General features: G+C 36.1%; 2 protein-coding genes across 3 annotated transcripts in view; both read right to left on the reverse strand.

The window, feature by feature from the left end:
* Positions 1–752: 752 nt before the first annotated feature.
* Positions 753–1,199, reverse strand: LOC148943253 (uncharacterized). Its single transcript, XM_089101791.1, has one exon. The coding sequence runs from the start codon at positions 1,197–1,199 to the stop codon at positions 753–755; it is 447 nt and encodes a 148-aa protein (XP_088957917.1).
* Positions 1,200–3,678: 2,479 nt separating this feature from the next.
* Positions 3,679–27,514, reverse strand: part of LOC148943254 (uncharacterized) — a 72,969-nt gene continuing 49,133 nt past the window's right edge. The window contains exons 4-6 of one of the 2 annotated variants that reach the window (XM_089100861.1): positions 15,478–15,750; positions 10,270–10,617; positions 3,679–4,026 (exon numbers count right to left, since the gene is read on the reverse strand). In XM_089100861.1, the coding sequence (XP_088956987.1) occupies positions 3,891–4,026; positions 10,270–10,617; positions 15,478–15,750 (757 nt within the window). In that variant the 3' untranslated portion in view covers positions 3,679–3,890. The remainder of the gene's footprint in view (positions 4,027–10,269; positions 10,618–15,477; positions 15,751–27,514) is intronic. The other variant, XM_089100860.1, reaches the window with a different exon arrangement.

The raw sequence follows: 27,514 nt of genomic DNA on the forward strand, positions 1-27,514 counted from the left end.
GATTTATAAAGCAAACATTATTTTCATAAATTTATTTATGAAAGAAAGATATTACAACTTTGAAATAAGAACAAGAAGTAGTCTAAAATATATCAACATGCAACATAACCTTACCACCCAATTCCAATAAATTGGAAGAAGAAGAAAGCGACATAACCTAGAACTCTTAGTGTTGTTGTCACGTAAGTCAGTGTGATTGATCTTTGTTAAAGATAAGTAATAAATAGTGCGATTATAATTGGTAAGCGTTATTATTTTTTGTTGCAATTATATGTGCTTCACAATTAATTATATCATGTTTATTTATATTTCATTAAGTACCTCAATGAAAGTTTTATTTTTTCTACAGATAATAATGACTCTGTCTATGATTTGGATAGGCTATATTTCTCTAACTTCAATATTGTGTATCAAATATAGGACAGCATTTTCCCAGATTAGACAATGCAATTCCTTTGAAAGTGCAATTTCTGCTATTTGAGTAGAATTTCAAACCATGGTATAAGTCTAGGGTTTGACCAGTACAGAAGGAAACATGTTAAGAAAACAATTCTTACTTCATAATATGCAGATTAATCCTAGTTAACATATTTTGAAGGGGGAGAACCTTAATCTCCACTTCCTGAAGGCTGCGTTAGCTTGACCGATTCTAGTTATGACGTCTTTTGTGGTAGATCTAGTATTCTCTATGATGCTGCCCAAATACTTAAACTCAATAACTTGTTCAATTTCCTTACCTGAAAATGTGATATCTAGAGGGAATTAGATGTTGCCATGGTTTTTGTTTTTCCTGCATTTATTTTAAGACCAAGCTGGCTGGATTTCACACTGACTCTCTGAATGAAGTACTGCAAACGTTGCTTGCAACCCTGAACTAATGTTATGTCGTCTGTGAAATCTAAATCGCTGACTGTTGCAACGGATGATAATTCAATGCCATCTGCTGTTGTGTTGCGAAGGGTATAGTCAATAGCTATTATAAAGAGCAGTGGTGACAACACGCATCCCTGTTTAACTCCAGATAAGATTCTAAAGTATCTTGTTTGGCCTTCTGGTGTCTTAATGTAGCATTCAATCCCTTCGTAAAATGACAAAATTATCTTAATCATTCTATCTGGAAAGCCATAATAGTTCAGAATTTGCCAAAAAGTCTCGCGGTCGACCGAATCGAAAGCCTTTTCAAGGCCGATGAAAACCATGTATATTTTGGACCTCCATTCTTGACTTTCCTCTGTGAGCGTGCGTAAAGTGAAAATAAGATCGGCACAGAAACGTCCTGCACGGAACCCATATTGCTCATCTCTCAGGTGTTTATCTAGTTTGGTCTATATCCTTTCCAAAATAACATGACAAAGCCCTTTCCCGGGCACTGATAGTAAGCTGATTCCTCGCCAGTTTCCATGAACAGCAGTATCACCCTTTTTGAAAAGTCTGACCAGTGAGCTTCCCTTCCATTCAGCTGGTATTTCTCTATTCTCCCAGATTTTGGTAAAGAACTTGACCCAGTATGATATTCTGTAAAGGTGGTCACTATTCAAACCATGAAAATTTACTCTTGACATATTTTGATTTTATATTAATTTTATTTATGACACATTTTAAGTTATTAACCTTGAAGCAGCAAATGCTGCTTAAATGTTTTTGTTTTAATATTTATTTGTTTTTTTTTGTTTTTGATCTTTGTTTTGTTTCTTCTTTTTTTTTGTGTCATGACATGCTCATGTTAGCTCCAGCTATTGTAGTGAATAAATTCTATTCTATTAACATCGAAGTCACTAGGCTACACCAAATTCATCCCAATGTTAGATTTAAGGAGAATTATTGGCAGGTGGAAATGCGTTTAGCAGATAGAGCAAAGCACAGTTTCGTTATATTATTTGGGTTATGTCAGTTCAAATATATGTCGTTTAGATTTGACTCTGGAACGCAAGCCACTTGTCAGCGATTAGGAGACTGTATTTTCAAACTTTTCACATACCGAAGTCTACTTGGATGATATCATTATTTGTTTTTGGATTGCTATAATGAACACCAATACCATACGAAAAATATCTACATCAAACTAAAAAAAAAAAAAAAAAAAAAAAAAAAAAAAAAAAAAAAAAAAAAAAAAAGGCTGATGCAAACCTAAACTCGGTACCAGGAGAACCATGTTAGGGATGGTATGATAGTCCCATTGGCAATATTGCAAAAATACTCGGAAGTGATTTGAAATGCAGCTGTCCCGACTACAAGGAAAAGAAGTTCGATTATTCGAAGGGTAATATTCAAAGCAAACCTCGGTAAAGCTTGACAAATGAAATCCCAGGGCCTGTAAATTGGGGATAGAATTAACAGCGAGCAGTTGACACATATAAGAATGGTTTTTTGAAGCAATCGCATACTTCGGAACTCTGGTTTCCCATTGTTCTTTGTCTTTCAAACAGAAAGCTCAAACAGGAAAGGTGTTATCCTAAAACTTCGAGGGCGAGAAACAACTTATATGTTTCCAAAAAAATCATGAAAAGCCGGATGGAGTTACAGTAGAATTGAAAGTCATTTTCAAGTATTTTGGGCAATCGGTTGCATCAAGACTGGGCTGGGTAATTGTAGACAGAGACAAGCCAAGACAGAAGCGTTCAAATTTGTTTCCGCGATCAATTAGGTCCAACCTTCTGTTGTTAATTAACATCGCCTAGTTTAAGGCCGTGTATTTTCGCTCTCCGTGGAAATTTTGGACTAAAAACATAGTTGAGCTTGTAACTCTGGAAATTAAACAAGTACAAACGCGTCTTGTTTATTCCTAGACAACCGTTCAGGTTTAAAGGGGCGTAGGTTTAGACAATGTTATTTTCGTAGAAGGTAGAAAATGCTAATTAAAAAAAAGAAAATAAAGTTCTTCTAAAGCCACTGCTGGCATATAGGCGTCAAAGCAAGATTTCATTTCCCGGGAATTTTATTTTTGAGGAACAAGTAGCAAGCATGTTGTCAAAACTTACCACAGCGGAGATTGATCCCTTGGTCTCGTATTGCCAAGCAGAACATCATTCCATTGTGCTACCACAGGGTACAATTCTAGTTACAAGAATAGATATATATTTTTTTTGAGCAAATCAAGTGAGAGTGAGAAGAATAGGTTCATAGCAGTGGTTTCAGTAGTGTCCTATCTATCGACCCATGAGATACGAGTTACTTAGCTGTCAATGAGATAAGAGCTATCAATTTTTTCAATTACCAGGGTAAAAGAACTTATAATCTGTTTTTTCGAACGTTAAGTTTTTCCGAGGTTAGAGTGACTATTACATCGGGTGCATCTGCAATCCCTTTTTTTCCAAAAGAGGACAATGATTTAAAAAAATCATTATTAATGGTCTTTTCTGAACAACAGCAAATCAACCATCTGTAAGATTCTTGAAAATCCAACCAGCAAACGAAGGAATCATTACTTAAAAGTATAGATGTTAAAAAAACAAAATCAATTTCGTAATGAGTTCAAATCACCCATATTTTCTGAGGAAACAAAAGAAAAGAAAAACTGTGGGTGATGGGAAACAGTTGTTTTTAAAAGTCACCACAAAAGTATACATGAAAAGCTCACAAAAAAAGTTCATGGCGTTATCACACACACAAATTCATTGCGTGGCAATTTTTTTTTTAAATGTAAAACCAATATTTTACAACAGAACTCCTTCTTGGTTCACCGTAGCCGATATTCAGAAAACTCCATCTAAACTTTCCTTTGTTTATTTTCTTACCAATGTACAGAAAATGTAAGCCAAAAAATATGAAAATGGTCATAATCAAAGAAATCAACAATCATTGTTGGGCTAAATCGGTGACAATTTCTTTTGCTTACGGCAAACTAAAAGATTTTCTCTATAACTGACGTAGTGGATGAACCTTAAGAGGGTTTATAATTTTTTGCACGCTCTCCTGGGTTTCACGTTGTCTTCTCTTGTTTCCTCTTTGACTTCTTCTTGAGCATTTTCCACTTGAGGAAGTGGCTTTTGTAGTTTTAGTTGTTGGAACTCCTCGTATTTCCGCTTTCTAAAAGACAAAAATGGCTAAGTCACTAAAAACTTTACTCTTGTAGAGTTTTAATTCCAGGCTGAGTTTTTGCCAAACTCGCGGTTTACACACAGATTTTACAAGTAGTTAACAATTAATTTGATAAGATTTTAGGAGACCTCCCTTGAATTCAAGATAATAGGTCCACTTGCCCCCCCTAGCATTCCTTGCTTAACCCCGAAAGCCGTTCCAACGAGAGTGCAGTACGTTGTTTTAATTACCTGGCAACACACAGTTTCCTTAAACTTACCTCACTACCTAACTGTGAATAGACTATAGGAAAAAAAGGAACTAAACTTTCAGTATAGTCCAAAAACTTTCAGTTAGATTGGAGTCTCCCCTCCCTCTCTCTGTTTCTATCCTTTCTCGAAATTTAAAGTCCAAACGACCCCCCCCCCCTAAACAAAAAAAAACTGAAGATTTCAAGTTGAGCTATACCCAAGAAATTACAGATGCGTTATTTTGATAACATGGCAACACACAACATCTTTTGGCTTACTTCACTACTTTATTATAATGGGCACTTTGGTTCTCGTTTCTTGTAAACTCGGCAACCTATTGGGGTGACTATTGCATTATTTTAGTTCAAGCAAGGTGCACTATCCCTAAAGTTTTGTTAAAATATGTCTACCTTCATTATTACTCACATAGGCATTTGATTATGAAAGACAACAGCTACACCACTTGTTCAACTCTAGAGAGACAAATAGTGTCTCTAGAGACACTATTTGTTCTTGGGTTGTTTTAGTTCTTGCTAACGTTTGATTTAATAACAGCTTAGAGGTGGCATAAGGCCACTTTATCCTCCCATCACAAAGATTGGACTACCAAACGGTTTGCGGGATTACTCTATGATTTTGACTCAAGCAAGAAATAACATGAATAACTATTTGTTAAAAAGTATCTATCTTCATTATTTCTCACAATGGCGTTTGGTTATGAAATAAAACATCCACTTCACGATCTCTTGTTTTTCATACAAACTTTTGCTCTAAGGCTGTTTTAGTAGTTAGGCTAATCATTAATATGATAAGAACTTAGAATTGCAGTGCACGGAGCTGTCACTTGTTTGGTGTCTTTAAAAAGTATGTTTGGGAATTTTTAGTTGGCAACTGGATTATGGTTTTTTTCTTGCATGTGTCTCTTGAAGGTGTAAATGCATTATGTTAAAAATGTTTTTATGATGTATTTGTTTCATTTCCGTTTCTCCCCTGCTTTTCCTGGCCATAGAGTCTTGCGGGATAGACTAAATTGGGTGTAAGTGTAACTGAACCACCGTGCAACTTGAACCCTCGTGTAACTCAACCACCGGGCAACTGAACCCCATTTAACTAAACCCCCGTGTAAGTAAACCGCCGTATAAGTAAACCACCGTGCAATTGAACTACCGTGTAACTGAACCACTGTGTAGCTGAATCACCGTTCAACTGGACCCTCGTGTAATTGAACCCCCATACAACTGAACTACGGAACTCAGATTTTCAGTTCTCTAAAAATATTAGGCAATATCATTGGGTAAAACACAAGTTAGAATACATGTTCAACCTTGTTGAAACTGTCTGTTTCTTAAATTCCTGATATAAACGCCTGTCAAAAGTATTCACGAAAAAGCTTTGTTTTATTTTTGCAAAAGAAAAAGAACATCTGATGTCACAAACCATTAAAGCTGATTTATTATTCTGTTTTTCAGATGAATCAGACCTTTTGGACGTTAAGTAATAAACATACGTGTTGAAAATATTTTACCTTTGTGAATCTAGATAACAAATTTTGATCAGATGTCCTTGAGGAGATTGCAAATAAAAAGGACATGGGAGGGGACTGGTTGCACTCCAGCCTTTTTTTCAACATTCCTTCAACTTACTCTGAAAGTTTTAACTTCATATCCTCAGGTTTATAGCCTTAGCTGTTTTCGACAAATTGCAGATACAACGTCTTTTAAAACTGGATGCACATTGTACCTCTTGATTTAGTTGAAGATGCTCCTAAATATTTTCCAAACAATGTGACGGCTGATACCATCAGCCATTGTTAATATTCCTGGTATTTCAATTTCACAACCAATAAAAGAATAAATGCTTTTTGATTGTGTTTGGCATTCTTCTTGACATTTCCCTAAGGTTTGACCTTAATGCTGCATGCTTTTTTTTTATTTATAGGATCAAACATGCCATCTTTTCTTGATAAAAAAAAAAACTAACAATAGGCAATTTGTATAAGTTACAGCCCTTGCACCAGAGGCTGAGGGTTATGAACCATAGTTATTTAACTATGGTATAGTTATTTAGCCTTTGAACTGTTTTAAATAAAATGGCCGTCTCAAAATTTAGATCGGATGTATTTAATTCTGTATTTATTTGAAGGCTCAATGAGAGCTGAGATGTTTTGGCATCAAAATGCACCCTTTGAGGTATCTCCCTCTCTCCCTAGCAACAAAACAGTCAGATAACCCCATTGCAGGAGTTTCAGTTCCTTTTTAAGTTTTTTTGATTTGTCTATTGCTTATAGATAGTATTTGTCATTGGGAAACATACGGAACTTTTTTGTGTGGGGATATTCTGGAGGATCTTTCATGAGAAGAAAGTATTTGCATGGATGGGAGGGGGGCAAGATTTACATATAAATTCCTCTTTTCCACTTCCTTTAGAACTTCTCAATTAAACTAAAAAATAAAACGACTCAAAGAAGATTTTTAAATTTTGAAAACCATAATTTTTAGCGAGTTTTTTTTTCCATGTAATGGGGTTTCCGTGGGTGGAGGAGGGAAAATTTTCAGCAGGGGAGGGGGTAAACGCTTAGACGCATAGAAAGTGACAGGGTGAAGGGAATCCCCATTAATAGACGTAACAAATATAAAGAGATCTGGGTTTAAAATTACATGCTATTCAATTTTCTTTGTTTTTGTGACAGCATAGTAAAGCATTTCTACAAATCCTCTTGACAGTAATTTATATATAAGACTTGAAAAAGCACATAATTTCAACAAGGTTGAACATGTAAATATTTTAACTTGTGTTTTACCCAATGTAAGTACTGTGGTTGAGTTGCACGAGGGTTCAGCTGCACGAGTGGTTCAGTTGCACGGTGGTTCAGTTGCACAGTGGTTCAGCTGTACAGTGGTTCACATGCACGGGGGTACAGGTACATGGTGGATCAGTTACACGGGGTTTAGTTAAATGGGGTTGAGTTGCACGAGGGTTCGGTTGCTCGGTGGTTCAGTTGCACGGTGGTTCAATTGCACGGTGGTTCAGTTGCACGTTGGTTCAGTTGCACGGTGGTCCAGTTACAGGGGTTCAGTTGCTTGGAGTTAAGATACAGGGGTTCAGTTGCTTGGAGTTCAGTTACACGGTTGTTCAGTTACAATGGAACCACTAAATTGAAGTGTTTGTAGTAAATTTATTGATGAATAAATAAAGTCCAACTTTATGAACTCCGGCAAACTCTCCTCGTATATAATTTCTCCTGGAAGCGCTTGCCAGAAAATTCTTCCAGTTGACCTCCCCCCCATCCTCATAGGAAATACTCTCCCCCTCTCGGGAAATGTCCGTATATTTCCATGGTCAATTTGCATAACCTACAGCCATTTCCCTAAGGGCCGTGGAGGGTCATGTTATCCCAAAAGGAAAAGTTTTTAGACCTTTTAACTACGTTGAACAAAATGGTTATCTCAAAATTTTGATCGGATGTCTTCGGGGAGAGAAGGGGCGTGGTAGGGGGCTAGTTACCCACCAATATTTTTGGCCACTCAAAAGGGGCACTTTTAATTTCTGTTTGAATGAGCCCTGTCCCAATCTTCATGGGCTATTGGCTCGATACAAACTCCCAGGAAAAAAAAAAACAAATAAAGACGCATCAGTAATCTTTCTTACGGCAACAAAGAACAAAAACAAATGTCCACATTTTTGCAGATAGGAGCTATGAAATTTCTACAGTAGAATTTACTGACACATTCATAAATTTCATATATTAGGGATCAACATAAAAAGCCAGTCCTGTTGATGTATTGCTTGTAATCCAAATTCCTTTTTTTAGAGCTTCGGTTATTATTGAGCGGAGTCGTTCCTTACCTATTATCATTACCCATTGCTGAAAAGTTAAAGGTACCGTGGAGTTACTTCGTCTTCCTGTCATACAGATATTGTGACCAAACGAATCGAATAAATATTGTATGATTTCGGTTCAAGCAGGGAGGCACACAGAGAGTGCCTAACTTTCCGTTAGGAATTCTCTGCCTCAATTATGGCTTATTTAGGTACTTGATTATGAAATAAAACAGCTGTTACACTGTTTCTGTCTTTCTAGAGGCAGTTTTTGCTCTGAAGTTGTTTTTAGTTAAACTTCAATTTGATAGCATCTTGATTTTGCCATGGGGTTACTTCAGTCCTTCAATCAAACAGAATGGAGAACCAAATGAGTCGCGTGACCTTTGCATGATGTCGATTAAAGCGAGGTGCAACATCCCTAACTTTCGGTTAAAGTCAAATAATAGTCAGGTCAAATAATTTCGCTTCAAGAAAGATGGAACATGCCTAACCTTCTTTTAAAAATTTTCTGCCTTCAATGCTGCACAAATCAGTATTCGATTATTAAACAAAACAACTTTTCCCCTTTTTCAACCTACCTACGAACATTTTTAGTTATAAGGCTGTTTTCAGTTAGCCTTTATTTTTCTAAATAATTTTTAGACCACGGTATCTTTCCACTTACAAATTTAAACAGGTGAAGATATAGAAAAACGCCTATAATATTATCAACAAAACCAGCGAACAAATAAAAAGAAAATTTGCTATATCTTCTTTTGGTTAAATGTTTAATTTGATAACAATCTAAAAAATGACATGGGCCCCCTTTGATTCTCCCATAAAATGGATAATACAATCAAATGAACTGGCTGAAATTTTTCGATTTCAGATGAAATAAGGTTGACATGCCTGACTATCTGTTAAAGTGTCTCCCTTTATTACGGATCCTACTACCCTCGATTAAAATAGAAAAGTAACTCCTTTTTTCAAATTCTCTACAAATACCTTTTCTTCAATGTTTGTTTTAGCGGTTAAGCTTTAATTTGATAATGACTTAGAAGTGCCTAGAGAATGAAGAGCTAAACGGATTGCCTAATTTCACCCCAGGCAATGTGCAACATGCCTAAATTTCTGTTAAACTCACGCTGAAGTTTAAATGAAATACAAAAGCTAATCATTTTCTTCCTCTCCAGGCATACACTTTTTTAATGTTTTTTAGGTAGTTAAGATTTAATTTGAAAAGGACTTTGAAGTGCCGTGAGACCAGTTTGATTTTTCAATTATAAAAATTTAATATCTCAACAACCTACGTGGTTTTGGCTCAAGCACGGAGCAATATACCCAAATTCCTGCTAAAAGATTTTTATTTTCTTTATTGCTTCCACCCGTGTTTGTCTGTCAAAGATAATAGCCACTCCACTTCTTAACCTCTCTGGAGTCTATTTTTGTTATAAGATGTTTTAGCAGGTAACCTTTAATTTGATAAAAGTTCAAAGATGTCATAGACTTACTTTTGTACTGCTTTGCAGATTGGACAACCAAACGAATTGGATGACGGTTTGAGCAAGATGGAGGATGCCTAACTTTCTAAATTATATATATATATATATCAAGTATTGTAAAGCCAAAAAATTAGGGTTTTTTGAATCTTCTTTAGAAAGAGTCAACAGAGATAGTTTTAGAAATAACTTCCCCAAGACGATCATTCAAGATCGAATTTCAACGCCAGATGATGCGGTTCTTCAAGTACTCTGTTCTCGTCTTGGCAGCCTCTAAAAAAATGGACCAAGCCGCGTGCCTTAGTGTCTGTCTTGTTGGTTGGATAGTTGGAGCCTCCATACGAGAAAGCTCTAGAAAATGAGGTGAAATTAAGTACTCGCAGAAAACAGCCATCGACGCCACACTAAACATCTCACTAACAGACTGTTGTCGTGGGGAACGACTAAACATGCCCTATTAGCCCCATTTTGGATCTTTTGGAGTGACGCTAGCAACGTTTTCGGAGCACCAGCATAAAGCGAGAATCCATATTCGGCAATGGGCTTGGGATTACAATGGGCTTTGGCAATGGGCTCACAACAGGCTTTGATTACACTTTTTGTTCTACACTTACTCTAGTAGCTAATCTGCATTTTGATAGATGAGACTTAAGGGTGCCTAGTTTATTATTTTGCAAGTGATGTAATATTATATTATTTACAGTTCATCTGTAGGTCCAACTGGTCGTGGTCCTGGTGATGACGATGGAGCGATAGAAGTTGCAATATCCAGTGCTCCCTTTCTTTCCATGTCCGCCAGGAGTGCTTGAAGTTCATTTTTAGTTGGCATTTTTGGCTTAGCTGCGCCCTTTCCACTGCCTTTTCTTGGCCTTCCAGGTGAAGATTGGGTCATGCTAACATTGTCTCGCAGGGAATCCAGTCTGCCTCGACCAGTAATTGACTGTTGAAGATGAGGTGTAGCAGAAACGTTCTCAGCTGGCAAGGATATCATAAACTCAGCAACCATCATTTCGTCGTAGTTTCTGTTGGTAGCTTGAGCAACCATTCGCCTATAATAAAATAAAATGTAAGATTTTCGAAAGAAATACAAAATAAAAGGCACAAATAAATTTTAGTTATGTTATGTTAACAATATCTTTTGGATGAAAGGATGGGCTCTCTGAAATTGCGCATTAATTTGAAATTCCTGTCACTTAGGGTTGAGACTTTTAGGGAGAAAAAACATTTTTGCTAATCGTACATCAGCAGTAAAATTGGTACAGTACAGTCTTGTTGCCATGTTTAGTATAAAGGCGTGTGACAATAAAAGTCAATTTAAATATAAAATTTAAATAAACTTTTTATTAATATAACTGGTTTTCATATTAAATGAGACATCTATTGCGGCGAAAGACATATAAAGATATTATCTGCTAAGGTGTTATTTCTTTGTGCACATTGTTTTTTTTATAAACCGGTTTTCATACAAATTTCAATAAAAAAGTTTTTTTTTTATTAAAATAAAAACCGTTTTTAGTTTTAAGAACACTATTAAAGGCAAAGACATTATAAGCATACAGACAGCTAAATTATAAAACATACACAGCTAATGTACCATTTTTTGTACAAATAGCGCCTTTTCTCTTCTTAATGCCAGGAATATCAAGTCAAATGGTACAAAACATGCGTTCCCCATCAATATTTCATACATTCGCTTGAACATGAAAATACGCATTTTATTACCAAAGAAACTTGTTCTTGAATTTGAGTATAAAACTGGGATTTGACCAAATCCTAAATTGAAACCAAACGATTAAAGCATGACTCTATTAAACTATTCAGGGTATCAGGTTGATTATATTGCAAAGAGAGGCAATGTGGACTTGTGTACACATGACTTAGGTCATCTTTTTTCCTTTTCTTCGACGATTCCAGCCCGAGGACCTGGACATATGGTGACATCATTATCTTTATTCAGATTATTAGACAATATCTCCTTAGAAAATTTCACGTCCGGGGGAGGCCTAAAAGAAAATCATACTCTGGTTTAAAGAATTAATGGAAATGAAAGATTTTATGACATGGCTATACAAGTGAATCCTTTCAAATTTATAAGTAGTTTAGTTAAGTCTTTACACTAAACTTCCATGACATGATTGACACCAATTACTCTCCATAACGCATAAGCTATATTTGAGCGAAAAGAGATGGAAGTTCGTTTCAACTCCGTACTTATTCTTCAAAGCCATTAGTAGGCTCATCTTTGCAAAATTTTGAATATTGCACATTTTTAGCTTCCCATCATATTTAATATACTATCTTGTTTACGCTGAAAACTGTTCGCTCAAACAACTTTTTATCTTTAGGTATAAAACACATAGTTGCCTAATGATTTATCAGGTTTTTTTTCCTATTTTGGAGGATATTTTAAGAGCAAAATTTTTCCTATTTTACTGAACGGTACTTTGCTGAAGCTTAAAATTCCGCGAAGCAAAAGAGCGGAGACAAAGAGGAGTGGGATCTTTCCTTTAATTGAAAGCAGCTCTGGATCGAACAAACATCGATTTTTAAAAGCAGACTACTAAATGTTAAACAACCCAATGTAGTGTCGCTAAATCAAAGTGAATGAGGAGTGAAAACAAAAGAAGAGCATGTATAAGTGGACTAACAGTGTTTCTTTTTGAACTACTTGACACTGCAAAAACCCGAGACTGTAACTACTTGTAAATGCGACTCCAACTGCTTGGAACTGTGATTGAGACTACATGTGAATTAGACTGCAACAACTACTAGCATCTGCAGCAACCCATGACGGCAACTGCAACTACTTGGGACTGATACTACGAATATTTGACACAGTGACAGTGACTACATGCGAGTGGGACTACTTGATACTACGATTGCGGCTAAATGTGACTCTGACCACCTGTAAATAGCAATTGTGACTATTTGCCACTACTACTACTACTGCTACTATTATTGAATAAATCAAAAGAGTCTAAGTACATCCAGGTTATCAAAATAGCACCGATACAAAGTCTCAGAAATCTCGGTTAAAATCCCGCCTGTCCTATAGAACCGATACCCATCAATCAAAAGCATTATTGTACAAGTATTATTTAGAATTGCGATAAAATGTTGTCCTACACACAAAGAGAAGGTCCAAAATCTGGATTCTTAAAAAAAAAAAAAAAATTAAAAAGAAAAACTGGATTTTTAAAAATTTTAAACGTTCTTTCCTTAATCAATGAAAAAATCCTTTCAATTAAAAACAAACAGAAATCAACTCTAAAAAACTTTTTCCATAAAAAAAGTATCTCGAAGAAAAAAAAAAGCTAAAATAAACCAAAGAATAGCAGAAATAACGTAAAATAACTTTTCAACGGCAAAACTACCGTAAGTCACCAACAATAATTAAGGACAGTAATTAAGACCCCTATGCCTTCTTAAGACCAGAACATAATTTACACTTTATTGAAAACAATATTTATTTCGTGTTATGTATTTTATTTCTCATAACATCAAAAAAAAAAAAAAAATATTACAATCATAACAAAGATTACTGAAAAAAAGACAGATAAATGTGGATTGACAGTTTAATATATTTACTGATATTCATTCCTGAAAGACTTGATAATTTTCAATTTATTAAAATTGCAAAATAAAAAATGTTCGAAATGTGTTTTGTTTTCAGTAACGTGTAAATTATGTCCTGGTCTTTAGAAGGCACATGGGTTTAGCACTACTCATCTTTTTAGTAGTTTCTGCTCGTTTTGAGTTTGACTTTGTTGTAATTTCTGTTCGTTTTGAGTTTCATGTATTTATTGTGATTTATGGTAGTTTTACAATTGAAAAATAAATGGAATTTATTTCTGCTTATTCTTGGTTAAATGTATTTCTTTACTTTTCTTTGAAAAACTTCTTTGTGTAAAAATTTTTTTTGAAATTAATCTACATAAAAAGCCAATTACTTTGATGTATTAACTTTTAAGAATTTGTCTTTTCAGAGTTTTGGTTACTATTTCTCGAGTCGAGTCACTCCTTACTTACAGCTTGTCACTACAAACTGTTTGATCTTTGTGAGAATATAGTAATTGGAGTCTAGAACTAAAATTAATGACACGTTTGAAATGACCTGTCTGAGCATGGTATCGTAAATAATAACGCCCACTTTGGGCCTTTGACAGCCAAGTTGAACGTTATTACATTTCCATGGAAATTTACCCGGTTACTACTTTCAGAATTCTCGTTTATCCTCTCAATTGGAACAACATGCTTGAACTAGGTATATAATTTTGATGCAAAGAGGAGAGTGTGTCTTCTACTATTGCAGGATTGCGCCATCTATTATGAGGAAGTTCAACCATTTTAAATTCATTTCTTCTCCCATTTTCTTTTTTTGCAAATAAGAGTAGCAATTGTAAACACAGAAGTATATTTTCTCATCGAAAGACTTACTTAGACTTAGCTGCCTCCGACACCTAGAGACTACAGGGCAGCAATGATTAATAAGCTTAAGGTTCTTATATTTGATGGTTTTTCATTTTTTGTGGAAGGGGCGGAATTTCAGTTGTTCAGATTTGTCCGCAACGCTACATTTATCAATTTATTTATTAACTTTAATAGTTTTAGAAACTGCAAAGATGTTTCTCTGACGTTACTTTGCGTTGCTAACTGCTTGGCACCGTTGGTGCATAGTTTGCAACAATAGCAGCAAATGCAGCAAGCATTTACTGCTATAGTTACACTGTCAGGTACTTTTCTGACATAATATAAAACTGGCTCCGATTTCTTATGTAATGATCCAGTATTGATTTTCATCAATCTAGCTTTATTGGCAATGACTAGATCATGGACTCAAAGGGTTCAAAAACGCCCACTTTCGAGTGCAAACGAGGCAAATAAAAAATTTTTTTAAGAAGAAACAAAATAAATTGATTTAGAAAAAAAAAAAAAAAAGAAACTAGGTTTAGACTATGGACTAAGAAAAGTGATTTTAATCTTTACAGTGGACTGTGAATTCACTCTTGAAGTATTTAGAATATAAGTCATTTTTAATGTGAATCTCGGGGGCTGAGAGACGCCCCTCCTCGTATATAAAAAAACTTTGGTTCTTCCTTTAATGTCACTCTATTTTCTTTTTAAAAATTTGTTGTTTTTCTTTTTATTTAGCAACAATTTTTGAGATCATTTCCAGAATAATCTTAAATGCGATATCCCCCCCCCCCTACTCCTAATCTCTTACGTTGAACACCCAAACTTAGCTCCCCTCTTCAAGGGATATTATTCCACTTGCTGCCAACTATGTACCAATTTTTTCATTAGCAGAGAAAGCGAAGTTTCTGTCACGTGCAACGAAACATACACTTTAAATTCATAGAGACTCAGATTTACTTCGTCTGCCTTTTGCTTCTTAATAAAGAAGATTAAAGAAATTTACCCATAGCTCTAGATGAGGGTAGCCAGGAGAATTTTCTAACAGGTCACAAGCTTCAAAAAGTGTGTTTATAGACCCTGATACTAGATCAATTAAACTATTTATCAGAATATTGAGTTGTTCGAAAAAAACAGATCCCCTGGATATTCGCCTTTTGAATTACAGGTAGATAGACATTAATAATATCTCCTATTTCTTTTCCTTTATCAAATAAAAGAAAATTTTTAATTCCTTTCTGCAGGGAAGGGCGAGGGATTGGCATATACGGTAATCATTCCTGGTTATGTCCCTGTCCTTGACATATTATGGTGTTGTCTGTAGCGTTCGTTTTGTGAGAAAAGCACGAAGTGGCATCTGATTTTAAGTTTCGATTTTGGAAACTTCCTTTTGCATAAGGAAGTTTTTTTTACTACTAGAAGGTTTACTACTAGAAGACTTAATATCAATAATAATAAGCTATTGTTCCATCTTTCACACAGTTGAAGTTACATACCTGCCACTACTGTAAGGGGCTGGAGAAGGATAATCTTCATTATTATCATCAACAATCCCATTCTTTTTCTGTCCTTTCAAATTCTGGAGCATGAAGTGGCATCTGATTTTGTTTTCGATTTTGGAAACTTCCTTTGTTAAGTGAAACAGCTTAGTCGACATCTTTCTCAATTCTTCAGCTGACGATTCTTTAAACTCTCCGGAAAAAAAACTATTAGGGTAGTTTTTCTCATTCTGTCCAATTGCTAACAGAGGCTTCAGTACAGCTTTTGATCTGATAACAAGTATTTAAATTAATTCCCGTACAGTAATACTCAAATATTAAAAACATTAACACTTTACTTGCAAATACAAAAAAATAAAAAATAAAAAAGAGCAAAAAACATCATAAGAACCTATTGATAAAGACAATCTTATGTTGTGGTGACGTTTGTCAAGTTGACCAAGATTAGGAGCATATGGTGCCATATGGCTAAACTGATAAGTCACCATTGGATCGCAATGAGAAACGAAAGAGGTTTCTAAAGTAAAAATTTACCCGATCTCCCTGACACTTTTTTTTTATATACCAATTTATGTACCAACTGTTGTGTGTTATTGTTCAACATTTCACATAGTTATGTTTTACATATGTTATGTTTCATTGAATCAAAATCAAGTTGCTGGCATCAAGCGATGGTTAATTGGAGAAAAAGCCAAGGCAGATAGTCTGAGCGAGAGGCATATCTGGCACAAGCCTTTTTTAGGATTGTACAAAACATGTCATTTCACTTGTTGATAGACAAGTCTATCGTCCGTCCGTCCATACATCCACCCTCGGGCAGAACTAAGGTAGATAGTCATAAAACTAAGGGATGAATGATCGGATTGATTTTGGGTTGAGTGATGACAGACAATATCGACTGGACTTGTATGCAAATGGGGGACTGAATTTGCTTGGACTCACAGGCGAACAAGTGACTTAAACTTAATAGGCTTAGTCTAATCGTATAAGGATGAATAGTCCGCATTATTCGTTGGCAGCAAATCTGTGCTTTCTATTGTTTAAAATTCTGGAATTTATAGTGGAATCTGATTTTGTTTTCGATTTCAGAAGTCTCTTTTTTTTTAATGAAATAAATTTGTCTACCTCTTTCTAACCCTAGTTTTTAATTCATCAACAGACAAATTCTAAAAATTCTTCAAAATCTACAGAAAAAACATCTTAGGGTATTCTTTTTCATTCAGTAGAACAGCTAACTGAGGCTCAAAATAAAGTCTTTGATCCAATAACAAACAATTATATTAATTCTTGTGAAGAAATGCTCAAAATCTAAAACACGAGCGATTTACTTACAAGTAAAGGATACAAAAAGCAGTATCAAAATCAGTTCATAAGAGCAGAAACCCTGAAACGGTAGTGAGTTCTGACTGGTTAGCCGTGACTATGAACATTTAGTGTTATCTGGCTGCACTGTAAATACATGGCTGGATGACAACGAAAATCTAAAGAGGATTCCAAAGTAACAACTCACCTGACCTCTTTGCCACATTTTTTTCTATTGTACGACTACATTTTTTTTTGGTGGTCAAAATTAATTTTTGGTGGTCAGTGACCAGCATCTTCTTCTGTTTCATGACTACAACTAATAATTTCAAAATAGGCTGTCCTCAGGTATTCTATGGAGCAGAGCCGGCGTTAAGTTTTTTTCTCTGGGGGGGGGATGTAGACTTTGCCACCCCCTGCCACACAATCAATACTGTAAATGTTACGATTCCCCCCCCCCCCAAAATATTAATATTTAGGCTTGTTTTGCCACCCCTCGGGCGTGCTGCCACGGCACTTGCCCTTCTAATCCCCCCTCCCCCCACTAGTTCTGGTCTTGATATGGATTTCGTTTCTATCTTCTAACTATTTAACCTTCTTACTATGCAAAACTGTGAGGGTTTTCGCTCATTCAAGTGGATGTGATAGAAGAAAAAGCTATTTTAGTTTTCTAGTTTTTTTTCTACTATAAAAAATTTTCTGCTTGTTACCTCTCCTTTCATTTTCTTTCTTCCTCTCTCAAATTTTGACAATCACCTTCTAATCATTGAAAAAAAAGAGCGAGAACCAGCTGTTGTGAGAAAGGAACTTCGAAAAAGTTACTACAGAGCTCTTTTCAAGCAACAAGACCATAGATGTTTGTGGCAATGGGGTACGGCTTAATCCCCCCTCCGCTATCCATGAGGAAAATTCTCCCACGTGTAGAACTGAGAAGCAACAGTAAAAGTATGACAAATAAAATAATGAACCGAAAAGAATTTGGGAATAGCCCACCTATATTCCAAATTTAGGCAGAATATGTGGTGTAGAATATTCTACAGTAATTATTTTTAAATCTGTATTTATTTATTTTTTCGTGAGGTTGAGTTATCGCAGCAGGGTTAGATAAAGGTTAACACTTGGGTTGTGGAAAAGTTTGTTTTTTAATTAATATTCAGAAAGAATATCAAGTAAGGAATCTACTGATTAAACTATTATTTTATTAGCATATTTCCTTTAGATGTGATAAACCACTACAAATTTACCAATTGAGGTTAAGTTACATGGGTTAACTCAAATAAGGGGTGAGTTGCATTGAGGGCGAGTTCAATGGAGGTTGAGTTAACCAATCATGTGAAGTTTGTTCAAAAAGCATCTAAACAGATTTTTTGCGCGCAAATAATTGAATCTAAAAAGGCACAATTCGGTGTACGTATTCCAATGCGCATGCTTGAGTTGTTTCCTCGCAGCAAAATCTGGCACCCCACCGATGAGTGAAGAAATGTCGTTTTTGACAAAATGACAGAAAAACGGGAACAACGCTACTGTACTGAATTTTGTGGAAAGCTTTGGAATTTCCGGGTGGAAAGTAACCAGACGATCAAACAGGCTTTCGGAGACGAAGCAATGGGAATCACACAGATAAAGGAGTGGTAGAATCGCTTCAAAGATGGCAGCACAAAAGTGGAGAGTAAAGCACGTTCTAGTAGATCCTCAATATCCAGCAATGAGATCGTTATTGACCAAGTCAGGAACCTGGTGATGCATAATCGTTGAATAATGATCAGAGAACTTGAAGACGATGTGACCATCATCATTGGATCCGTTCACTCCATATTCACTGAGGAGTTGAGCCTTTGGAAAATCTCACCAAAATTTGCGCAAAGCTACTAACTCTCAAGCAAAAGAAAAAACGTGTCATAGCCAAACACAATAAACCCGTGCTTCGTTAGGTTCCCTACTCTATCTATATGGCTCGGTGTGACTTCTGACTTTTGTCCAAGATGAGAGCACCGATGACGTGGCAAAAATTGTTTGGATAAATTTGAGGTTTTCTTTCATAGCCAACAGCACTTTAAGCAGCTTGGAGTACTGGTTCTGCCTGCCAACCAGTGGGTTAAGGTAGGCAAGCTTAGCAGCCTCTAACCCTGGGGTGTAAGAGGAGACTCATCAGGTGAGATCTATACTAATTTTCAATCTTAATTTTAACTTCAAAGTTGCCAATAGTAATTCCATCTTTGGGTTAAGCCACTACTGCTGCTGCTTGATGTTTTATGCTGACTACTTTACATTTCTCCAAAATACATAGTCCCCTGAATAAATACCTCGCAGACCCTGTCCTGCCTAATACCACTACTTATTCTGTGCTTGCTTTTGTTGTTTACATTGGGTGAGCAATGAAAAGTCAACTCAAGCCACCCCGTGAACTAAGGTCGGACAGCTCACTCCAATTCTCCGGATCGGAATCTGTTCGAGAGCAACTACTCATGGTTACTAATCACACAAATAAAATAAAAATCAAGCATAAAATTCGAGCAGATTCACTGCAGCCTGACAATCTTAAATCTTCAGTTAAAGGGTTAACTGATGACCTTATATTGGGCAAGATCTCTACTCAGGTAAAAGAGGCAGTGATTAAAATGAAAGAGGAACAGGCATTCATGCAACTTGATGTCACTGTCTCTTCAGATAAGCTGGATGCAATCAAACAGGATGTGTATGCTGGCCTCAATCTAGATCTTAATAATCTTGTGGTTAAAACCCTTGAAAGTTATAAAAAACGCATATCTTCTATTGAGTCTTCATTGACTGCTTTAGGGTCATCAATGAAACACCTTGCAAGAGGTCTTATTCATGATTATTCTTTACTGTCTTCACATATTTTGACTGGTGCCACATTATACTTTGGGGCATTATTTTTAATGATTTTTGCCTGCTCACTGAAGTTACTTTGTTTTTTTTTGTGATTTTGTTACCTTCAAGTGTGCTGCAAATACGGACATTTGCAGCTCACACAAATTGTACTTGTCCCACATTATACTTTGGGCAAATATTTTGAATGATATGTGCCTTCCGATTGATCTTTCTTTATGTATGTGTGTGATCCTTCAAGTATGCTGCTAACTCAGAAAACTAGGGTGATGAGTTTGAATTTATTTTGCTATTATGCACTGAATTGTTACTGTAGGGATCTACTTTATAGTCTTATAATATTTCTCATAAGACACAGGTTGATCTTTTGAAGTATAAACAACATAAAAATGTGCTTACTTCTTCAGTACGTGCTACCAAAAAGCTGTTTGCGCAAGGGGGATTTGCGCAAGGTTTGGACTGTAGTTAATAAAGCTTTTTCCCGCAAGAACTTAAACGGTCATCTCCATGTTATCACAGGAAAGCTGATGGATCTATTGTGGATAAGAATTCTTCAGCGAGCGCCTTCAATTTGTTTTTCGCCACACTCCCTTCGGTTCCCATTCCACCTCAGAGTAGAGTAAGTAGTTTACCCTTAGAAAAAGTCTTTGTTCCTTTCCCATGCACTGATACTGACAATTTTAGTATTATTTCTCAGCTTCCAAGTAGCCGTTCAGTTGACATATGGTTTGATCAATAATGTCCTAAAAAGATTGGTCAGTTTGTTTCTAATCTCATCTCACATATAACTAACCACTCTCTCTTTCTTCTGGTGTTTTTCTTCATTTATTTAAAGTTGCTAATGTCGTACCTTTGCATAAAAGAGATAATTTGCCTCTAATTTCAAAAAACAGGCCTATTTCTCTTCTTCCTGACGTCTCTAAGGTTGTCGAAAAAGTAGTGTATAGTAGACTCTCTGCATTTATACATAGAACTAACACGACTGCAGGAAATTCTCTCATCACTAACCATCAGTATAGTTTTCCTTCCTCTTCCTCTACTTTGCATGCGTTCTCAGATGCAGCAGAGTTTGTGCGAGTAAATCTGGACAAAGGGTGTGTGTTTTGGGTCTATTTCTTGACTTTTCAGAGACATTGGATATGGTCGACCACTCTGTTCGTCTGTCTAAACTATCTCTATTTGGAGTGCATGGAGTCCCTCTAGAATGGTAAAGGTCACACCTCTCAGGGAGATCTTAGTATGTTTCGGTTAATGATACTTCTTCCTATACTTTGCCTATATTGAAAGGTGTCCCACAAGGCTTTGTGTTTGGACCACTTTTGTTTTTAATTTACATTAACGATCTTATTGATGGTCTTCATACCCATGTGCACCCCGTTCCTTTTCCCGGCAACACTAAGTTTTTCATTGCTGCAGTAAACCTACCATCTATCACTTCGTAGCTCCAAGTCTTCTTGATAAAATAAAGGATTGGTGCTGGTTAAACGGTATGGCTAAACTATCTAACCTAGCCAGAAGAGTGCCCTTGTACGTTTCAGGACCCCTTATTGTATGAGCGACGTACAGGAGATAATCATCCTGACATAAGAGGATATTATACCGCATGCTACTATGGTGAAATTTCTTCGTGTGTATCTTGACCGTTTTGTTTCTTTTAAACTCCATATAAATCACACCGTTCCCTCATTCTTCGCCAGTCTTCAATGCTCCACCAAGTTAGCTAATTTCTTCCCGCAGATGATATTCTTTCTCTTTATTATACTTTTATTTTTCCTTATTGCTGCTCTGTCTGGGGTAGACTAACAAATCTCTTCTGTGCTTACTTCAAAGAGCCCAAAATAGGGCAGTGAAGGCCACTTTTCTTTTCCTTTATGTTATCTTTATTTAGCATATTCTTCATTATTAGGTACACTTCCACCGTCTCTGAAGCAGATTTTCTCACGGACAGGTTCAGATAAATACTCATCATCTTTGCATAGTTCTTATCGCAGATTTACTTTACCTAGATAATTCTCAACAACAGTTAACAGGTCCTGTTCATCAATCAATTTTAGTATTGAACTCTATCCCTTTTGATCTCCTTTTATTCCTTTATCCATTTAACTCAATCCCTTTTGATGTCACTTTATCTCTCTCTTTATCCCTTTAACTCATTTCCTTTTGTTGTGTTTTTATCTCTCTCTGCATTCTCTCTGCGTTTTTTTTTTCAAGTCAAGGAATTTTTCTCCCTTGTGTTTATTTATCATTCTATCCCATTATATATGTATGTCTTCTCTCTTTTATTGCATATATATTTATTTATTGATAAACCGTCATACATACAAAGACGGAAACACACATAAAAAAACAAAAGAAAAAAAGACAAAAAAAACAAACAACAAAAGGAAAACAAAAACGAACAAACAACAACAAACAGAATACGAATTACAAGCATTAAATGCATTTCAGTTATATTCCATGTATAAAATGGTTTTTCACTCGTGATTTATTATTCCCCGATTATATCTGCATATTAAATTCTTACGTGCAGTGGTTGGATCGGCAACCCCGTAATTTCTAACGAGAAAAGACTCGCTTGTCCAAATTGGAAAACGTAGAAGGTATTTAGAAAATCTAAAATAGTAGGAACGGATTAATTTTTTTCCGGGTTAGAAAGAAATTTATAGAAGGGGGCAGCATAAAGTATTTGCAGGAAGGGTAACAGCATTGAAAAGGCTTACAAGAATTTTGGGATTAAAGCGCAATTTACAGGAGACAATGTGTCTATATGCAGCCGATATTTTTCTTTTAAGGTGATCTACGAGAAGGTTCCGAGAGTGCTTGTTAATCCTATAGGGAGACCTAAATAATAAATGTGACCTACAGATTTAGTGGAGGAAATATCAAGGTTGGAATTAGTGGAGTTATTCGTCCTGTTAAAATAAACGACTTTTCTGGATTAAAGCTGAGACCAAGTTTTAAATATTCTGACTGAAGAACTTTGAACATTTGTGAAATCTCCAGAGGAGTACGGCTTATATTAAAGATATCATCAGCATAGCCTATAATAGATATATCTAGAAAATTAATAATAATCATTTATTTTTGCCCTCTTTCGATACATTAAAAATGCACTAGAGGAGTACAAACAAAGAGAGAGAGAGAAAGAAAAGAAACACAAATAGTTAACGATTATACAGTACCGACATGTCTAACAAAAAAGACAAACAAGTGGAAACCTAAATCAACACTAAAATACTGGACCTATCGATCTACCCAAAAGTATATAATAAAGGTTAAACAGAAAGTCTAATAATTTCTTACATCGGTCTTCAAATATCAAATAAATCGTATAACTCACAGAATAAATCCTATGGCTTATAAAATCATAGGCAGCGCAATCGCGCTGCCTAAGTAAAGAACGATGATGGCACAATGTATTATTTTTTTTTCGAGACCAGGGCACTTCGTGTCGAAGGAGTTATCGTAGAAACTTCGAAAAGGGCTCATTCGATTGGAAATTGGAGTGGCTAGTGCCCTTTTTAATAGTTGAAAGTGATTGGAAGGGCAACCAGTCCCCCCCACGCCCCATGCCTATCATTCCCCGAAACACATCCAATCAAAATTTTTAGATAGCCATTTTGTTCAGCGTAGTTGATTTCCAGATAGAAATTATGTTTTTGAGGAGTGAACACTCCCCACAGCCTTCAGGGCAAGGGTTGTAAGTTATACCCTGGGGGCATATAAGGTTTTTATAGAAGGTGTTGTCGTAGAAACTTCAAAAAAGGGCTCATTCGATTGGAAATTCAAAGGGCTAGTGGCCTTTTTAATATTCAAAAGTGATTGGAGGGCAACTAACCCCCCTCTCACGCCCACCTTTTCCCCAAACACATCCAATAAAAGTTTTGAGACAGCCATCTTGTTCAACATAGTTTTAAGTTCTGGAAATTAGGTCTTTGAGGATGACAACCCCCCCCCCCACAGCCCTCAGGGCAAGGGTTGTAAGTTATGCCCTGGGGACATATAAGGTTTTTATTGAAAGTGTTGTCGTAGAAACTTCAAAAAAGGCTCATTCGATTGGAAATTGAAATGGCTAGTGCCCTTTTTAATAGTCGAAAGTGATAGGAATGCAACTAACACCCCTTCCACGCCCACCACTTCCCCAAAAACATCCAATCAAAATTTTGAGATATCTATTTTTTTCAACGTAGTTGAAAGTTCTGGAAATTAGGTCTTTTAGGATGATAGCCTCCTCAGAGCCCTCAGTGCAAGGGTTGTAAGTTATGCCCTGGGGTCATATATAAGGTTTATATAGAAAGTTGTTGTAGAAATTTCAAAAAGGGCTCATTTGATTGGAGATTGAAATTGCCCTATTTAATAGTCGAAATTGAGTGGAGAGTAATTAACCCCCCTCTCTCACGCCCACTATTTCCCTAAAAATATTCAATCAAAGTTTAGAGGTAGCCATTTTGTTCAACGTAGTTGACAGTTCTGGAAATTAGGTCTTTGAGAATGACACCCCCCCTCCCAGCCCTCAGGGCAAGGGTTGTAAGTTATGCCCTGGGGAAATATAAGGGTTTTATTGAAAGTGTTGTCGTAGAAACTTCGAAAGGGCTCATTTGATTGGAAATTGAAAGGGCTAGTGCCATTTTTAATACTTGAAAGTGAATGGAGAGCGACTAAAACCCCTCTCACACCCACCATTTCCTCAAACACTTCCAGGCAAAATTTTAAGATAGCCATTTTGTTTAACGTAGTTGAAAGTTTTGGAAATTAGGTCTTATAGGATGACAACCACCCTAACGGCCCTAAGGGTAAGGGTTGTAATTTATGCCCTGGGAGCATATAAGGTGTTTATACAAAGCGTTGTCGTTTCAAAAAGGGCTCATTCGATTGGAAATCGAAAGGCCTAGTGCCGTTTTTAATAGTCGAAACTGATTGGAAGGCTTGAAATTTTTATAGTAAAGATCGATGTGGGTATAATGTATTATTTTTTTTTTTTTTGGTTGTTTTTGTTTAGACCAAGGCATTTCGTACCGAAGGAGTTGTCGTGGGAACTTCGAAAAGGGCTCATTCGATTGTAAATAGAAAGGGAAGATGCCCTTTTTAATAATCGAACTCCCATTTGCCCATTATGTTTAAAAACTAAATGTTGCCTTAACATTAAATCAAAATGCACTGTGTTAATGCTGATTCTCAATACGGCATCTCAGCAACATCCCAAGAACGACTGAGGGTATTATGTTCAAACTTTCGGGGCTACTTCTGCTCTTAAAATTTAACCAAATCAAAATAGCGTAAGTGTATCCCAACTATCAAAGTAAGTAAACAGATTTTTTGCAAATGGTATCGAGTTGTCTGTTTCAGATCAACTAGAGGTGGTATGAAACTAGATTAAACACTTCTATTTATGTCCAGATTTTTAAGAGGGTCTTTTTTGTTAACATACACCCTTTTTTTAACAACATACACCCTTTTAAATAATACTTTGAAACGAAAAGATTTAAAGTATTATTTTCTTTTTCCCTGAAAAGACTATGTCAATATAAAACGAACAGAAATTAATTAAAAAAACTTTTTCCACTAAATAAGCTTTTCAAAGAAAAGTAAAGAACTCCATAAATCAGCATCGATAAATAAATGAAACCCTAAATGAACAGAAGTTACAATAAGTAACCGAGTCAAACTCGAAACGAGCAGAAATTAACATAAGTTGGGCTCAAAACTCCTATGCCTTCCCAAGGTCAGAACAAAATTTGCACTTTACTGAAAAAAATACAGATGAATGTCCATTGTCAGTTTAATTTACATATACTGATATTTACTAATCAAAATGTTAATATTATTTTATTTATTAAAGTTATAAAGTAAAAACATTTATATATTTTAAGTTATAAAGTAAGATAAGCATATCATTAGGATTAGGCACTGAATTTATTTCAGACAGAATTTTTAACCTCACTCTCGAGCCAGCGTACATATCTTTTAAAGACCGAATTACGCCTAGACTTACGCCTCGCCTAGCAGCGCTTAACATGATAACATGGTGTATTAGGGAATCAAAGGCTCGCTTAACGTCATGGCTCGCGAGAACTAGGCCGTCACGTGAAGAGTGAGCGTCGAGCAGGATATTTGAAATAGCGGATAGAGCATCCTTGCAGCCACCTCTACGGCGAAATCCAAACCGACGTGGTGGACTGCTGCAGTTTTCTTTGAGTTCATTAATAAATATTAATTCGAAAAGTTTACATAGAGAAGTGGCCACAGTAATAGGACGGAACGAGGAGCACGGACTTGTTGTTTTACCTTTCTTGGGAATTATACAGAACGTCCCCCTATACGGAACAACAACCTGAGTGAATATAATCTGAAATAAAATAGTAAGATGTTCAACTAGGGTATGATTCTCCGACTTAATATGGAGAGCACTAATATTATCACACCCAAAGGAGAGTTTTGATTTTAACCGAACAATAGCGTCGTTAACTGACTTTGTGCTAACAAAAAGATCGGAGGTCTGATAATTAGCAAGAAAAGCATTCAGCTCAGACTCAAATGACCGTTGTAAATTAATATTAGGAGGAGAAAATTAGGAAACTGAAATTATGACAACCACTCATTTGTTGGAATACTTTCAGCTGAGACTCGAGAAAGAAGAGGGACAGTATGTTTGAGGAACCTCTATGGAATATTTCGGTCATATAACACCAGAGATGATGAATCTTCAGTCAATTTTTTCTTGTGGACTGCTAGAACCTTTGCAAATTTTCTTTTTGAATTTGAACGGATTTCATTTACCACTCCGAAGCGAGGTCTATTACAATCATATCAAAGTTGCAGCCAAAATTTGGCCTTATTTCTTGCGGAAACAAGATCAGGATTGAGTGACCACCCTGGAATATATGACCTTCGGAAAGTTTTCGAAGGAACAGCAAAATCTCCAGCCAAACGATGTGCGTGATAGATTTCAGCACAACAGAGATCAAGCTGCAAACGGACGTCATCCCTCGAAGCACGCACCGACCGTTGGAGAAGGTGAAATGGAATTTCAATTTTCTTTAGGATATAAGACGAGATATTTACAAAACTTGGTTTATCTATTTTAAACCAATCTTTAAATTTAGAGGTTTTGTTTAAAACCTCTAAATTAATTTAGATGTATCCCAGTCCTTGTTTTATTCCAGTGTTTTATTATTGTATGTTTTTTAGTGTTTTCTAAAAATTCAGTGCTATATTATTGTGTTGTGTGGCCCACTAAAAACAAAGCTTCTTGGGCCTTGTAAGTTCAGTGCTATATTATTGTATTGTGTAGCCCACTAAAAGCAAAGCTCCTGAGCCTTGTAACCTTGGGCCTTGTAGCAAAGCTTCTTTGGCCTTGTAGTTCAGTTTTATATTATTGTATTGCGTGGCCCAATAAAATCAAAGCTTCTTGGGGCTTGTAACCTTGGGCCTAGTAGCAAAGCTTCTAAGGCCTTGTAAGTTCAGTGCGATATTATTTTATTGTGTGGCCTACTAAAAGCAAAGCTTCTTGGGCCTTGTAAGTTCAGTGCTATATTATTGTATTGTGTGGCCCACTAATAGCAAAGCGTCTTGGGCCTTGTAAACTTCTAATGTTTGTAAGTGATTTTCTTTTTTTATTAATAAATGAGTAATTGAAGGGGATCAGATTTCAGTCCAGAGAAGACATCATGCACAATTCGACAGACCGGCTGCACAACATTCTAAAAGAGGCGTTCTGGTGCTACTTCCGACAGTGGCAGAACCGTTGGGAGAAGTACGGTATGTGGCAGCTCAAGCGAGCTACTTTGAAGGAGATAAGTGGGAAAATGTTGTATCTGGTTAAGGATTTTTTAATGAATAATGATCAGATACCTTTTGAACAAAACGCACTAAATAAGTAATA

Source organism: Artemia sp. Qi Xiang Cuo, chromosome 15 (genome assembly GCF_049724085.1).
Source record: "Artemia sp. Qi Xiang Cuo chromosome 15, ASM4972408v1, whole genome shotgun sequence".
Lineage (NCBI taxonomy): Eukaryota > Metazoa > Arthropoda > Branchiopoda > Anostraca > Artemiidae > Artemia > Artemia sp. Qi Xiang Cuo.

What these genes read in the sequence shown, in the direction of transcription:
- LOC148943253 (XM_089101791.1), bottom strand. Translation starts at nt 1,199, where the DNA reads ATGGTTTTCATCGGCCTTGAAAAGGCTTTCGATTCGGTCGACCGCGAG.